The 15,784-nt window shown below is 41.3% G+C and overlaps 1 protein-coding gene across 2 annotated transcripts in view; it reads right to left on the bottom strand.

The window, feature by feature from the left end:
• The window catches only part of LOC108878373 (metal transporter CNNM4), a 48,741-nt gene that overhangs the window by 22,549 nt on the left and 10,408 nt on the right, over positions 1–15,784 (bottom strand). For both annotated transcript variants that reach the window (XM_051075021.1, XM_018669005.2), the window contains exons 2-4: positions 8,219–8,362; positions 7,771–7,905; positions 5,702–5,871 (exon numbers count right to left, since the gene is read on the bottom strand). In XM_051075021.1, the coding sequence (XP_050930978.1) occupies positions 5,702–5,871; positions 7,771–7,905; positions 8,219–8,362 (449 nt within the window). The remainder of the gene's footprint in view (positions 1–5,701; positions 5,872–7,770; positions 7,906–8,218; positions 8,363–15,784) is intronic.

Here is a 15,784-nt window from a genome sequence, read left to right on the forward strand (position 1 = left end):
TCATACATCTTAAAATAAAAATATAAATTATAACTCTTTAAAATATTAACTACCTGCTTTTATATTATAATGAATAAAAAACTTTTTGAGTTAATTCACTAATCTAAGAAAGATACCTGACTCATTCATTAGCTGGAGCCCTGCACAAATCCAGAAACTACCTGGTGATAAATGGACCTGACTATTACCTGGTGCTTTGTACAGTATCCTCCATTAATAAACCTTTAATTTCTAGATTCGATCTACAGTATCTGATGCTTGGAATAAATTGGACAATAGATATTTTTCAAAAAGGTTTGTAAGCCTCAGGAGTACAAAATAGTAGCCTCCTAATATCCCAACTGTGCAATGCTAAAAGAACTACAGCTAGTTTAGAGTAGGGGCTGAACATTTTTCCTTCCTTCCATCCAAACTTGATCTAATCAAAACATTCTTTAAAGTCTTGAGATGCCCAAGTTCAAATTTCCATACATTTCCAGAGGCCTGTGAACACACCAGTGATCTAACTCTGCCTGTGTGGACTGACTCTGTCCTGTGAGAATCACAGAGCATCTTTATAGAGGCATGAATCACGCTGGTCATAAACAAACAGCCTGTGTGCTGACAGTGTAGATCACTACCAGGGAAAAACACACACATGAAAACACACACACACACACACACTATAAAAGGAGTGGAACAAGGACAGTGAATTATCTCTATCTGAGGTTTTTAGTTCTCATGAGTCGACTGAACTCCCACACATCAGACGTACGAACACACATAATGCTCGAAATACAAACTAACATTTACACAGTCCTGAGTTTCTGCTACATTCATTCATTTCTGTTGAAAGACAAGGTCTGATTTTTTTTTCTCCTCTGGTTTACTAACTCAGACTCGAGCCGGACTCGTGGCTCAACTTGGACTTGAGCATTGACTGCGTTCAGACTCTCAAGTAGGAGATGAGGCCTTGAGACGTCTTTTGTTCATTTTATTGGTAACGGGGGCACAACTCGGACTCGTCTTGGACTCTTCCGTGGTGACTTGGACTCAAACAATGAGGACTCGAGACTCCACTCAAGACTCAACTCTGATTTGACTCCGACTCTTTTTTGGTGACTCTGACTTGGACTCAAGCACTTGAGACCCAAAACACGACTCTGACTCTTTTTTGGTGACTTCACCTTAGACTCAAACACTGGGAGACTTGAGATTTGACTCGGAACTAACTCTGAGTCCAAGTCGTGGTCATCAGAAAAGAGTCAAACACTGGGGATTTGAGATTTGTCACAGATTCTGCGCTGACTCTTTTCTGGTGACTTCAACTTGGACTCAAACACTCAGGGCTTGAGACTCAACTCGGACTCGAGGTTTAGTGACTCGACTACAACACTGGCATCTACATTACCCATCCTCTGCCCCCATCACACGAACAGTCAATAACAGAGAAACCCATCTGTGATGTGCCCCCCATGTCTTCCCTCCCTGTGATCAGGATATGGTTAAATAAAATAAAATAAAGTTGAAATAAAGTTCCACATCAGTTTCCAGCCATCACACCTGCACAAAGCTGCAAACATTCCCTCCACACTAACACCACACTATCAAACAGATTATTTTAATCAATAAGCTGCTGTCACACATCAGAAATAACTCCTGTCAAATTAAATCAGCTTCTCTCCTTTCCTTCTCTGGGTTTCTCTTCTTCCTGTTTCTGAACCGGCACTCCTGGAATGTGAGAGTATAATTTTGTTTACAGGACAAATACGGGCAGCACACAAACTCGCAGTTTTCCACAAGTTGTCTGCACACGGGCCCATCTGAGATTCATCAGAGGAAATTTCACAGGATATGTAATGTATCTGTAAGACTGGAAAATAATATTTATCAGCACAGAGTTCTGGATCTTGTGTCATTAAATCGTTGTCCAAGACTTTAAATTTAACCACGTTTTACCTGAATTTGATATAATCTGACACTGACAGCATTTTGAGTAAAGACAGAACATGTCAGAGGGGAGAAATATCGCTGTAAAAATTCGACTGAAACCCAGAGGATTTTCCACACGCTCGCATTTTCTAAACAGAACTATTCACAACTTCTGGCAGCATTGGTAACTTTCTCCTCACAAAGCAAGGGTGGAAAATTCCCTCCCTGGCACTGGCATGCCCCCCCCAACCACCCACCCCCTTTTTCTAAAAAGGTCTGAGCGGATTATTCCACATGTGGGGTCTCCACGACAGCCTCAATATCCGGCCTCCCACGAGGGAGGGTAGCGAGAAGAACGGTGGGGTAGAAAGCCGAAATAGATCCTCGGGATTACTGGACTCGGCTAAATGACTGTTTGGGTTTGGGGTGGGGGGGGGGACATAACTGAGGTGTGGGAAATAAATGTGAGTGAAACAGCGAGATCAAGACGATGAAGCGTACTTTTCCCACCCTGTGGGATTTGAGCACACGTGTACATGTACACAGAGCGGATACAGCAGACGTGCAGTTGCCAGTGATTTTTGTGTGTTTACAGTGTGTGGACATACAGAGAAACGTAGAGAGGTTGAAGTGGGTGTGTGTGTGTTTGGGATTAGTGTATTGACAGCTGGCTGACATAAGGCAAGTATGGTGTCCTCCCTGCTCCACTAACATCTTATGTAACGAGGATCAATTAGTAAAAATCAAAAGAAACGCAGAGCTCCTCCATCACTCTGTCTTAGCCAAGGTCACAGCTCGTTTGAGACTCTGCCTAGAAATTAAGCTTCATTGTTTTCTTTCTCTTAACATTATAGTAACATTATTCGATTTCGTATAAGGGCAGACACGAGTGTTCGTCAGCCTACGTCTGTCAGCGAACATTAGCGCTAAGACTCAACTCTGTTGACTCGGACTTGGGTTACAGCAGCATAACTAAGACTCGTCTCAGACTCTTCTTTGGTGACTCTGACTCAAAGATTTGACATGGACTCGACTCTGACTCTCTTCTTTTCTTTTAAATGAAGCAAAAAAATTTTCTTGTGTCCTGATGCTAACACTTTTTTAATTTTCTAAGCGCTATCCGGAAGCAGCTGGACTTGCTTTAGATTCTTGAAGGAGTTTCTCTTCTTCAGCTCTGAACTGAACTGAGGAAACCTTTTGGACGAGAGGCAGAGATGAGAAATACCACGACCTGGATGATTGAGAGTCTTCACAGACTTGCTAACATTTCTTATTTCGCTAACACTTGAATATGAATCTGTATCATTTCATAAAAAGGAGCAAAGAAATATTGATTTATTGATTGATTGATTTATCTATGCACCACTGATATGGTAAAAATCCTAAACAGCACCATGAAAAATAGCTTCACTGCAACAGGAAGTGGGTTAAACTTGATTTAAATAAAGCCACAGACACTTCAGTTGTTGATTTTACTTCCTTATCTGCCCCACATCAAAGAGCACTGATGCATTTTTCTGTGTAGAAGAGGATTCAAATTAATTAAAAATAAATATTTGGCGAACCAGACGTCAGTGGAAGACGCTGCCTTTGTGATCAGTGGATGAATTAGCAAGAACATACTGTAATTTAGCCTGTTTCAAACTGATGTTTCACCTAATACCTAAAAAGTCTTACAGCATGCTGCACAGAGGAAAGACCGAGAGACATTTTATGATGAGATGTGGTGAGTGTTTTTAGCAGGAATGTGACTTTAACCTCCTCCACTCTGGCGCTCGACCATTTTCCTTAAACCTTTAAAGGCTAATCTCCTTGTAGAGTTAATTGAATCTGGATCAGTTGTGACTTCCAAACTGTTGTTGTTGTTTTTATATCAACACGCAGACTCAGAGTTTTCACTTTTTCCATCAATATTTACCTTGTAGCAAATTCTCTAAAGAGAAATACAAATATATAATTCAGCACTTGGTGAAAAATTTGCGCCTGTTTCCTCTCAATTAATCTGTCATAGCAGAGAGTAAAAAAAAAAGTTTGTTTTTGTAACTGACCAGAGGTATGTGTCCGGGAAGAGCAGCAAGGTTTTTACTTCAGTGAGGAGGCGGTGGGGAGTTTTGGACCTGAGTCTCTGATCTGTCTGACACCAAATTTACACATAGAAGCCCAAAACTACCTCACAATCAAAGCAGCACAGAGTCAGGATACACAGAAAACACCGTGCACATGTCCGAACAATGGTGTTATACGCTTTACTGACCAAAGGTAAAGAGCTGAGCCACTTACATTTAAAACCAGAAGTCTGGACACTGGAGTTTAGTCTGATTTTAATTATTTTAAGAAACATAAACGTGAATTTTTTTTTTTTTTTTGAGAGCTATACACTGTTTGAACTATATAATGCTTCCACAATGTTTAACCTCATGCTTTTTCTTGATAATACTTCCATGAACTCAAACTTATGCTGTAAATCAAGATAATTGAAAAGTTTGTTGTGTTCCCTTTGTCGCACTGAATTTAAGTGGTGGGAAAGTAACTAAGCAAATAAAGCTGAGCGACTAAATAAAAATATCTATTGTTTCATATTCTTAGTTTTTACAAAAAGCCAAAACGGTTGATCAAATGATCCAATAACTCACCAAAAATCAAAGATTGGAGAAAAGTCTAAAAACTGAGAACAGATTCAGGAATCAGGATTTTGTAATTTCTTCTTTTCTGTCCCAATAATCACCTGGCGCCCCCTCAGATTTATCAGGTAACATGCTGCTGACACACTGATGCTTCAGTATCATTAACTACATTTTGCTGCTAATACTAACGTACTTTTACTTGAGTAGGGTTTTTCATGCAGGATTTTTACACATTATAGAGTGCACTTCTGGCTTTGTTGAGCAGCTCTTCTTCAGTGACTCAACTTAATTTTGAATGCTGTAAAAACACACACACAAACTAAAAGCAAACACCAACACTCTGCTCTATCGACAGCTCTGGGACCCCTGACGGGTCGGCGCCGCGTACGACGCCTACCGCCATCTGTCACGGGCTGCAGTCAGAGCCGAGAGCAAGAACAACGGAGCTGCTTGCTAAGCTCCAGATACACTTGAGGGTGAGGAAATGACTTGATAGGTGGAGAGGAGAGGAGGAGGGGGTGGAGGTGGAAATGAGGGTCAAAGAAAGGGGAGAGGAGGAGGAGTGAGTGTCAGTGGAAGGTCAGTCTCATAATCCAAGCTGTGCAGCTTTTATCCAAGCTGAGGTGATGGGAGTGTGACATTTAGAGGGCGGGATGCGTCACAGTAACTCAGAGGGATGTTGTAGGTACAGTATGTACCTGGTCTTTGAAAAGTATACGGCAGAGGAGAAGCAGTTTAGTATGTTATTATCTAAACTTGATTTTCAAGATCTGATTTTGCAAGATTACATCCCTGTATGTCCATCCCTGTGTTCTGGGAATCCTCATGTTCACAACCCTATAGAAAACAAACTCAAGTATGAAGCCAACATGGACGAGAATATCCATATCCATGACAACTGGGAAATCCGAAAGATCACCAAAAACTCAAGAACAGCAAAGTCTGCTTTGTCAGCTGATGTGTGGCAAATTAAGATAATTAGACTACATACAGGCAGCTCCTTCATAGCAATTTGCTAGCAGCTTAACCAGCACGCTGTGGTTGTGTTAAACATGTCGGGAGACTGCGGACAACTGACGACAACATCAGCAGTCTCGTTTACTCCACCCACAGCTCAGCTGGATGGTAAAACATGCACCAAACGAGCAGCTGTATCGTTTGCGTACCTGCAGAATGAGGACGAAGTAGTCGACAGGCTTGCCCCTCTGGTAGACGTAGTGATGGTGCGAGCGCTTGTCGCTGTCGCTGAACTTGATCTCCTGGATCACGTCGGGATGGCGCAGGATTCGCAGCAGCACCTTGTCCGAGATCTGAGACGGGCTGAACAAACTCACCTCTGCGGAGAAAGAAAAGAGAGACTTTAAAAACACCTGTGGAGGTTGTTACAGTTACTGTTATTACTTACATCCAGCACTGATCCAGGCACTTATTAAAGTCGCAATTCATGTCACTGTCTGTTGTAAAACATGGAATTAAGCACTACAAAGTACATTGGTAAACTAGCTTATATTCTTCTGTGTAGCCTTGTATCAAATAGAAACAAAACAGTTTGTCAATTAATCGATTAGTCGATCTCAATCTAATTTTACTAATGTTTATGGTGGACTAATGTTTTCCCCCAAAACTTTCCTTTATTTTTTATTTTCTTAACTGTCATTTTGTACGAGCTTTATAAAGACGGCTCTTCTTTCTCGTAGTTTTCTTCAGTTGTTTTTTGAACATGTAAATAATAGCTAAGAAAACTCATGTAAATATGTCTGGGAGCTGAGAAATAATAACGAGCATGTGTTTACTATTTTTTACGTTACATAGACCAATCTGATGATTCTTGCTGCACAGCCAATACTTTGTTTCAGCCCTAAATATTGGATTATATTCTTTAAAATTCAGCATCAACACCACTGGTGAGCAGTTAAAAATTAGCCTTCTAACACATTTACAGTGATGTTGATTGATGTGCGTTGTCCCTGTTTAAAAAACAGATGAATGGGTGAAATGTATTTCTCAAATGTTGTAAGGCAGGCTTTTGCAATCAGAGCTCAATCATAAGTGCCTTGGTCTCCACCCAAACTGAGGACAAAGAAACACTCAACAACCTGCAAACACAAAACCCTATGCAGCACACACACACACACACACACACACAATGAGAGGTGAGGCACGTACAACCAATGTTCGAATACATCAACTAAGACAAACAAACTCCTTTCATTCATTGGTTTCATTGGTTTACACGTCAGGTCAACGAGTTCGCCTGGTTTTCTCAAAGAATAAAGAGCTCAGATGAAATGTTCCATGACTTTTCAAGGACTTTCCATAACTGTTTCAGATCACTGTGGTTTTTATATCCTCATAATTTGTTAATGATTTTTTTCTTTCAGCTCAAAAAAAAACAACAAAATCTACAGACTGACTGAGCGTCCTGTTGCAAAACACAAACGTCCTCAGACATATGCAAGGACTTGACTTACTTTACTTGTAAAATTCCCTGATATTCCCTGACTTTCCCTGCCTGGAAAACATCTGTCAAAAGGCCAGAGACACTCCAGATATCCCATGACAGATATCAGTTGCAGCAGAGATGAAACACAATCTAAAAACAGCCGGGTAGTGATCATCAATCTGAGCAAGAACAAAAAAAGGAAAATAAACAGGGAAACAGTGACTTCCTGTGCTGGAATGCACGACCGGCTAAACATAACCTCTAGAAAAATGAAAAATCGAATTCTTGTGTAATGAGTCAAGACAGAAAAACGAGACCAACGTCCTGAGAAAGAAAACAGAAACAGTAAGTAAGCAGACGCTGACGTAATGCCCTGCAGAGGAAGACTCTGGCACGCTCCTCACACCACAGCGTCTGGGAAGCGAGGAAGTGCTACGTCATGCTAGCAGCGGCTAGTGCTAAAACTGAACCCTGCCAGAGCGTATCAGCTGACGCTCGCTAAACAGACAGATCGAGACACGTTCTCGAGTGATTTGTGGCAGCGGTGGCATCACGATCCAGCTGGACGACGTCCAGAGTCCAGGCACAGGCAGGCGTACGGCTCGGCTCTTTAATAGCTCTTCCAAATAGATAAACACATTTGAACCTCCTCACTGCAAGTATGGACCTGAGTTGCCTGTCAGATGGCGAGATGTATGACATATGTTCAAATGTACACTTGGCTTACAGTTAATAAATGGGTGAGTGATAGTGTGAGAAAAAAGTGGTTTCGTGCGTGCACCTGCCCCTCACCTGTAGCCAGGAAGCGATGAGCAGCGAGCAGCAGCTGAGGAGAGATCTTCACTTTTGATTCACTCTCGTGCTTGAAGGCTGAGAAGTCTCTCTTATTCTTGTTGGGCGCCACCTTTTTCCTGGTGCGGTTGTCAGCTGGAAGAAGTGACAGAAACACAAAAGTTACTCATTATGAAACGCACAAAAAGATTTATGCAATCAACAGAACATGCTGTGCAGGGATTTTACAGCAGCTGAACAAGGTTGTAAAAATCATCTCAGCTGCAAAGAAAGAGGAGTCATTTAATATTTAATCTTGTAAATCTACACCTGTTTACATGCATCTAAAAAGATAAAGCAACAACAACTTAGATAATGAATAATAAAATAATGAAATCACTAAGATTAGGATGAAAATAACCTTATCAGCCCGGTGATAAGGGCAGTGATAAAGCAAAGCCGAACTCACTGTAAAGATCCGATTCATCCAGAATCTCCGATTTAATTATCTCCTCGATCACGTCTTCGAGGGTGACCAGCCCCAACACTTCGTAGAACGGATCTCCCTCCCCCTCGTTGTTCACCTTCTGAACGATGGCCAGGTGGGATTTTCCTGGGGGAGACAAAAACGGAGGATTAAAGGCTGCATTATCGGCGTGATTACTTAATGATTTACAGTCAGCTACAGAGCACACAGGGCTGTGAAACAATGAGTCCTGGTTCTTCTTCTGGATGTAATGTGCAGGTAAACAGCTGCAGCACACTGGTGGTGATAATGTGGAATAAAAAGGAAGCAGAGTCAATAAAAGAGGAGAATTAGGCTTGGTACAGACTTGGTGACACCAACAACAGACAATTACTACTTACTACTACTTACTTTTTACTTATAAAAGCAGCTTATGTACTGTGAGGAATACTTTTTGGTCAATTCCAATAAAATAATTCATTTAACACGTTTCAAGGGGCTGAATATATTGTTTGAATGTCTGAATGTAGTCTATAGATAATCAGTCTGCTAAAGTAACAGCTGCCTCTGAGAGGACTCTGCCAGCGTCTCCCTCCTCCTCCTCTCTTTGTTTCTTTTGTAGTTCTGAATCCTCTTTTCCAAGGTTTTTCATGTGTTAGTATAAATGGTTGGTGTTGCCACAGTAGCTAATATCCTCCGTACACAAATCGCAGTTTGCAATGTTTTTATTTACAGCCATAAAATATCTCAGCGCTGGATACCAACGTTGGTGTCGATATCTGGATCGATCCGCCCACCCCTTGTTGCAGCTATTACTTTTATGGTTGGAAAATGACTGGATTTGTGACAGTTTTTGCATCAATGTGATGATCTGTAAAGTATTAACTCTGGATTAACCAAAAACAGGCCTTCCTGTCTGGTTATTTTATCCACAATTGATTTTCCTAAAGAAAAAAAAGCCCTGTATCACAATATAAAACTATTCCAAATAAAAAAAATACCTTCAAATGAAAGGTTTTATGATTTGGGCTAAATGAAAACGACAAAACAAACCCTCAAATATCTCCATTAAGTCTCTATTCTGACATTAAAAACACTGTGCACTAAAACCAGTAATGGCATCTATTACAAACATCAGATGAAACCCATATGCTGCACATTCACTCTGATATTAATTCCTGTTTTCTCTCCATGCGATCCTCCTCATGTGTTTCTTTCTATGAACAGATGAAGCTGGATTGTTTTTTTCTGGCTCCTGGTAAACTGTTGCACACATGGCAAACACTGAGTCATAACTAATCCCCATATAAACAGCAGCCAAGGCAGAGCCAGGGTAATGAAAGTTATGTTGGTGCGACAGGTAAAAGCTTCCCCCCGGGTGCTTTTCATCGCCATCCCCTGAAGATACTTGGATCCAGCTTGTGGTCACAGAAACTCATAAAGCTGAGGAGATTCAAGCCAGGGCTGTACACTCCCAACGGGCCGAGCCCCTCCGATCACAACAAACAATCATATCATGATGGATTCCTATCTGATCACAGCTCTGTTCTAACATTAACCCGTCCTTCCACTCCCTCTGCTCGCACCACAAATAGCTTGTTAATATGTACAGATCGTTACAGACGGGGTTGGGTCTGGACTTTGGCCACGTGCGTTACTGTACAACACAAACACACACACACACACACACACACACACACACACACTCTGGTGGATTCTTCACATGGCTGAAATGCAGATAGATGCGGGGCCGGCTGCAGCACTGTTTCCAAACGAGTGCCGACTTGGCCCCGATGATGCTCTGAATTTTTAAAGAAGCTGCCAGAGGGAAGCACTCAGAGGATATCTGGGTGGTGGTGGGAGCTTTGGTCCCTTAGTGAATCATTTCCTCTCCTCTATTGAGATAAACACACAGCGCATATGTGGGGATACACATGTGCAAGCAACTGGTTTAAACAGGACAGGTGAAGGCAAATAAGATGACTTTACTCCTAAATATAGGAGGAGCTGTCTTAATTGTGCAGGAATGAGTCGTAAGTTAGCACGTTAGCACTTCCTGGTTCACTCGTCCCAAAGTCAACAAGTTTTTGGTTAAATGGATGAAATAAGGTCTGTAGTTTTGACACAAGCTCAACATTTTCATGTTTTATCCTATGAGATAAAATACGTCAGAAAAAACTAGCACTAGTTGGTTTATAGCCTAACATTAGCTTTTTACTTCCAGAGCTTGAATTTAGGCTTCAAACATCAGGACAGTGGAGTTTATCTGTGAAGATTATCTGTTGAACAAAATGTTTAAGTATCACAAACTTCTGTTGATCATGGAGCTTATTTCCTGCAACAATCCAAAAGCCAATGGAAAAATCCCATTGGCTTTTTGTCAAGGGAACCAGGATGATGCTAACTTCCGGGCTGGGCTACAAAAATGCGTCCTCCCGTCACCACTCTATTTATATATCTGTTTATTCTCATTCTCCCCAAAACCACATGCTATCATGTTGCAATAAAGGATAAAACAAAAGAGAGGTCGAGGTAGAGAGAAAGAGCGAGAATTCAAAAAGGTCCATCAACTGTCTCGGTTTCCAAAAAGAGAGCAGCAGATCAATGGGATTTACAAAGAGCTCATATGACCAGCAATTAAAAGGAGACCAAAGGCTTGAAGTGTTTTTTCTTTGTGTGTGTGTCCTTGAAGTCTGCCTGCATGTCCAGGCAAAGTGGGCGCTGCTGGCACAAAGACAAACACACATTCTCGGCTTTGACCTTGCTTGTTTTTTACCACACGAATAAACTGAAAGGGACTTCAAGGAATCCATTTCCCACCAGGCCCGGCTTTTTCTGTGACGTCACGACGTGAGATGTCGAGGTGGGCGGACGATGAGGCGCTCTATGTTTAGTCTGGATGTTAAAAATCACGAGCGGTGACGCCGAACATTTGCCTTTGGCTGAGTAAACAAGTCACAAACAGTTCAAACAGTTGTTATCGAGGCATCAGGGCTGATGGATTATTTTCATTTACCAGGATCCATTCATCATTTAGGCTATCAAACGTCTGACATAACAACAAGTGCGTTTCACAAGTTCCCAGCACAAACTGGTAGTTTATTTTGGCCGTAAAAGAAGAGAGGCAAACCAACATTTGAGAAACTGTGAACAGCAAAAGTTTGGTATTTTTTCAGAATGGCTCGAATCGATTAATTGGCTCATTATTGAAGAATTAGTTTTTATCGTTGCAACAGACGGAGAAGATTGATATGTCTTTGCTAATAAATTACTCAGCTGGTTCAATGCAAATTTAATTTTCCAGGAATTATTGAAGATGATCAACTTAAAAGCTTTGTTAGTGTAAAGTAATGAGCCAGATTATTAGCTACAACTGCTGTTTCAATGTGTATGTAATCAACATCGTGTATATTTTTTACTAAGCAGCCTTTACCTTTTATTTAAGTATAATTATCAGACACAGCAACAGATGCCCAATATTAAAGGCCTCAGATCAGGACATGGGCTGGGAAAAAAATACCTGATCCCTAACTGTAAACCAGTAATCATGGCGACAAGCAGAGAATACATGTTAACTGGTCTGCAAAGTGCCTTGAAGACTGCATGAACTTCCTGGAAAACAGAAGATCTTCAAGGACAGTGAAGAGCAACAGACACGGGAGTCCAGTGTTCAGGGTAAATGTGATAAAAGTGTTGATTTTCATGAGTAATATACTATTAATGTGTATTATGTGTGCTGAACTTGTAGCTGAAAATTCCCAATAAAGACGTCATTAATTTATGAACAACCCCATCCAATCAGACTGCTTTTTTCACCTGAAATTAATTTCTTAATGTGTTATCTCCCAGACAGAGAAGAGGAGGAGAAAGCCCTCCACCACATTCATTAGCTGATTGTTGTTCATTCCACACAGATCACTGTAGCAACGAAAATAGAGACATCATGTAATGGAAAAGGCACTTTGTGTGTCTGTGTGTGTGTGTGACCGACCTCTCCCTGTGGTGCTGAGTCAATATTTCAGAGGAAGTAAGACCCCAGGGGACATACTTAACCCCCAGTTACTGGAGAGTCACTTCAGAGTCTATTGACTTCTGCAGAGCGCACATGCTAACACACACACACACAGCTCAGCCAAGTACAAGCTGCTTTGTGCATTCAGTGTCTGACCTGTGTCAGCTGAGTCTACAATTAAGAGAAAACTCACAAAATCACCCTGCTACTGTCTGTGTCTGAGTGTGTGTGTGTCGATTTTAAGACGAGATGCGTTTGTCATGAAACATGAGACGACGCGACCAAATCAGTGCAGCACGCTCACCTCAGGCTCGCACAGAAATACACACAGCTGTCACTTATGAAGCTGCGAATGTGACATGACAGGAGAGTGTTTTTTTGTTTTGTTTTTGGTTAAAATCCATCCATCCATCGCTCATCCTTTTAAACAGACGAGCTGTGAGCGGAGGTGACAGCGAACGCTGCCGGCGCTCCTCGACTTTGGGAAACATTTGGACCGGTCACTCTCTGAAGTCACTCAGTTTACAGAGCTTTTGTTAACAGCTCTCCGTCTTGCTTTTTAAGAACATTCACGTTTCAAACTTTAAATTCGACTTGTGAATGTATTATATCATGATATATATTATTTTCAGGTTATGAGATCTTGGTCAGATCGTGCAGCCCTTGCTCTGGGGCGTCCCTCAGATGCTCAGTCTGGGAGTTTGGAGGCCAGGTCAACACCTTGGCACCTGTTTGTCGTGTTCCTTGAGACATTTCAGAGCAGTTTTTGCAGTGTTTAGGTGTCACAGTAACATCCAGATGAATGGAAGGACCCAAGGTTTCCCAGCAGAACACTGTATTATAGCAAAATGATCAATGTTTGCTTCACCTGTCACTGGTTTTAATGCTGTGACTGAAGTTTAATGTCTTCTTGCAATACTTAAAACATAAATTTGGAGTTTTAGTTCCGCTCCATTTGTCAAGTTTAAGTTTATGCCCTTCAGTTAACTAACTCACCTCTGCGACTGTCCTTTTCTCATGTTGTTTACCACTTTGTGTCTTGGCTGCTACAACCTCCCCATTTTCCCAGTGGGATTAATTAAGCATTTCTTCCACCCATCAATCTATCTAAGGCTGCAAACTACAACTAATGATTACTGTCATTACCAGTTAATCTGCTGATTATTTGCTGGACTTGGCGATTAACCATTTGGTCTATTAAATCTTGGAAAACTGTGAACAAAAATTCAACATCTTCAGCTTGAAAACCCAAAGATATTCAGTTTACTATCACATTAGACAAAGAAATACCGGAAAGTGACAAATGATTAGTCAATTACCAAAACTGCCGATTGACACTGACTAATTGGTTCATCCCTTAATCTATATATATCTATCAGTACGTCCATCTTTCAAGTGGCCTGCTTGCTTGCTTTTGCAGCTTACTTGAGTGGCTCTGGCCAAAGAAAATCTGACAGCTGCAGCACTGAAGCAGTGAGTCTCTGAACCTTCCCTACAGGAAACACAAGCAAACTACGTGAGAGCAGAGGAGAGCAATTCACCAAAACAGGAACCGAGAATCACACTGACCTTTGTCACGAACGCTAAACCCTGCTGAGCCACAGCGTCTCTTTCTTTGACTGAACACACAGCACAGCAAATGAACAATAAAACACCTTTCACACACAAAATTCCCAACATTTCTGCGTCCGCTTACCTGCTCGGATTTTTAACGTGTGGATTTGTTTGCTTTTCTCACTTAAATATCATTATTAATTAAACTGAATATATCTATCGCTGGTGTTTGTAAACACACACAGGTAATCCCAGCAGGCCGGGTGACCTTCCAGGCTGTTTCTCTGCCTTCTGGCTCCTCCGTCACCGGCCCTGCGAACCCGCCTGTTTGTTGACATGAAACACGGGCAACAAAAAAAGACGCGCGTGATGAGTCTGTATGGGAAAGGAATGCCACGCGCATACCGCTCATGCATGAAACACAACCTCCAGGGCCACATATCAGCAGCACTGACCGCAGCCGCCGACCACAAAACACGCACGCTGTGAGGGGATGAAACAAAGACGGGACAGCCACAAATATGCATGTCCAAGCTCACACACACACTATATACAGTACACACACACATACTCACTAGCAAGCTCTCCTAACCTGTTTTTCTAGTTAAAACTGGAGCCCTGTGCAGCTATTCTGATCTCAAGCTGCACAGTAAAAGCTGAAATGATTCTACTTTGCCCACTAGATTAATTTCTGCTCCTTCACTGCGTCTCATATCGACGTCCTCGCCGCTTCTCGCTGCAGCAGAGGATGAAAGGTTAAAGTTTAGGCTGCACAGACTCACAGTAGCGCTGCATTAAAAAAATAAATAAATCAAAGGTGGTGCGTTGGTGTGGACATGCTGCCAAAGAAGAAGAAGAGTTGAAGTATAAACCATAAAGTTTGAAGGTTTATCAGACACCACATGGTATAAGCAACAGGATATTCTGCCTGGTGTGTGCATGTGTATGTATCTGACTGACGACAGTGGTCTTCCTGATAAGAATAAGGAGCCCACTAGAGCTGAAAAGATGAGTCAATTAATCAATTAATTGATGGACAGAAAGTGATATGCAACAATTTTGATAACTTATTAATAAAAAGTGCAGAATATTTAATGGTTGCAGCGTCTCTCACAAGTTTTCTTTGTTGTTTCTGATAGTGGAAATTATTTTCTTGATTTAATTGTTTAATTGTGTGTAAATGTGTTGACGAGTTTGGTCTATAAAGTTTCAAGAGCCCAAGACAACATCCTCAGATGTCGTCTTCTGTCTGATCAACATCCCAAAACCTAAAATGATATGAACCTAATGATATAAAACAGAGTAAAGTTGCAAATCCTCACACTGGAGAAGCTGCAGACACAGAACCTTTGATGTTTTAGCTTAAAAAACGATCTGAATTTTTATATTACGATTATCAAAACAGCTGTAAATCATTAGAAATCTCTACATATCCAGTTACGGCTTGAAATCGGACATCAATACTTTTTCAGCACCAACTGGATTGTGTCCATTGCACTCTCATCAAAAACTGCCAACTGCTGAGAGTTGGCACTGAATGCTTGGACAGATTTCCTGATGAGATACAGCCTGACTTCATTCTCCTTGTTTGTTTGTTGTATTTAAAGCCCATATGAAGCTGTTGTGCAGAGACCAAATTAAACCCTGTACATTTATGCAGAAAAATAAGTAAGTATATATTTGGTATCTGTTGCCCTGCTGTCAATAAACCACTATAATCTAAAAACTAACATGCCTCCGGTCTCATCTTCTCATCCAAAATAGCTTTTAACATGAGAGGAATCCCACTACTAAGTTTATATTAGTCCCAGTGTTATATAATATGATGTGTAGCAAAGCCTCAGTTCAAACAAACAGACAAAGACAGCTGTGTGTGCCTGTGTTTGGGACATCAAGTCATTTCTGCTGAGCTGCTCTTTCTTCATGCTGACTGATATCATTATGGCACACGGTCTGGAAGTGTTGATGTGACACACACACACAAACACACACAGTAAGTTGAA

This window comes from Lates calcarifer, linkage group LG13, assembly GCF_001640805.2.
Source record: "Lates calcarifer isolate ASB-BC8 linkage group LG13, TLL_Latcal_v3, whole genome shotgun sequence".
NCBI classification, from domain to species: Eukaryota; Metazoa; Chordata; class Actinopteri; family Centropomidae; genus Lates; species Lates calcarifer.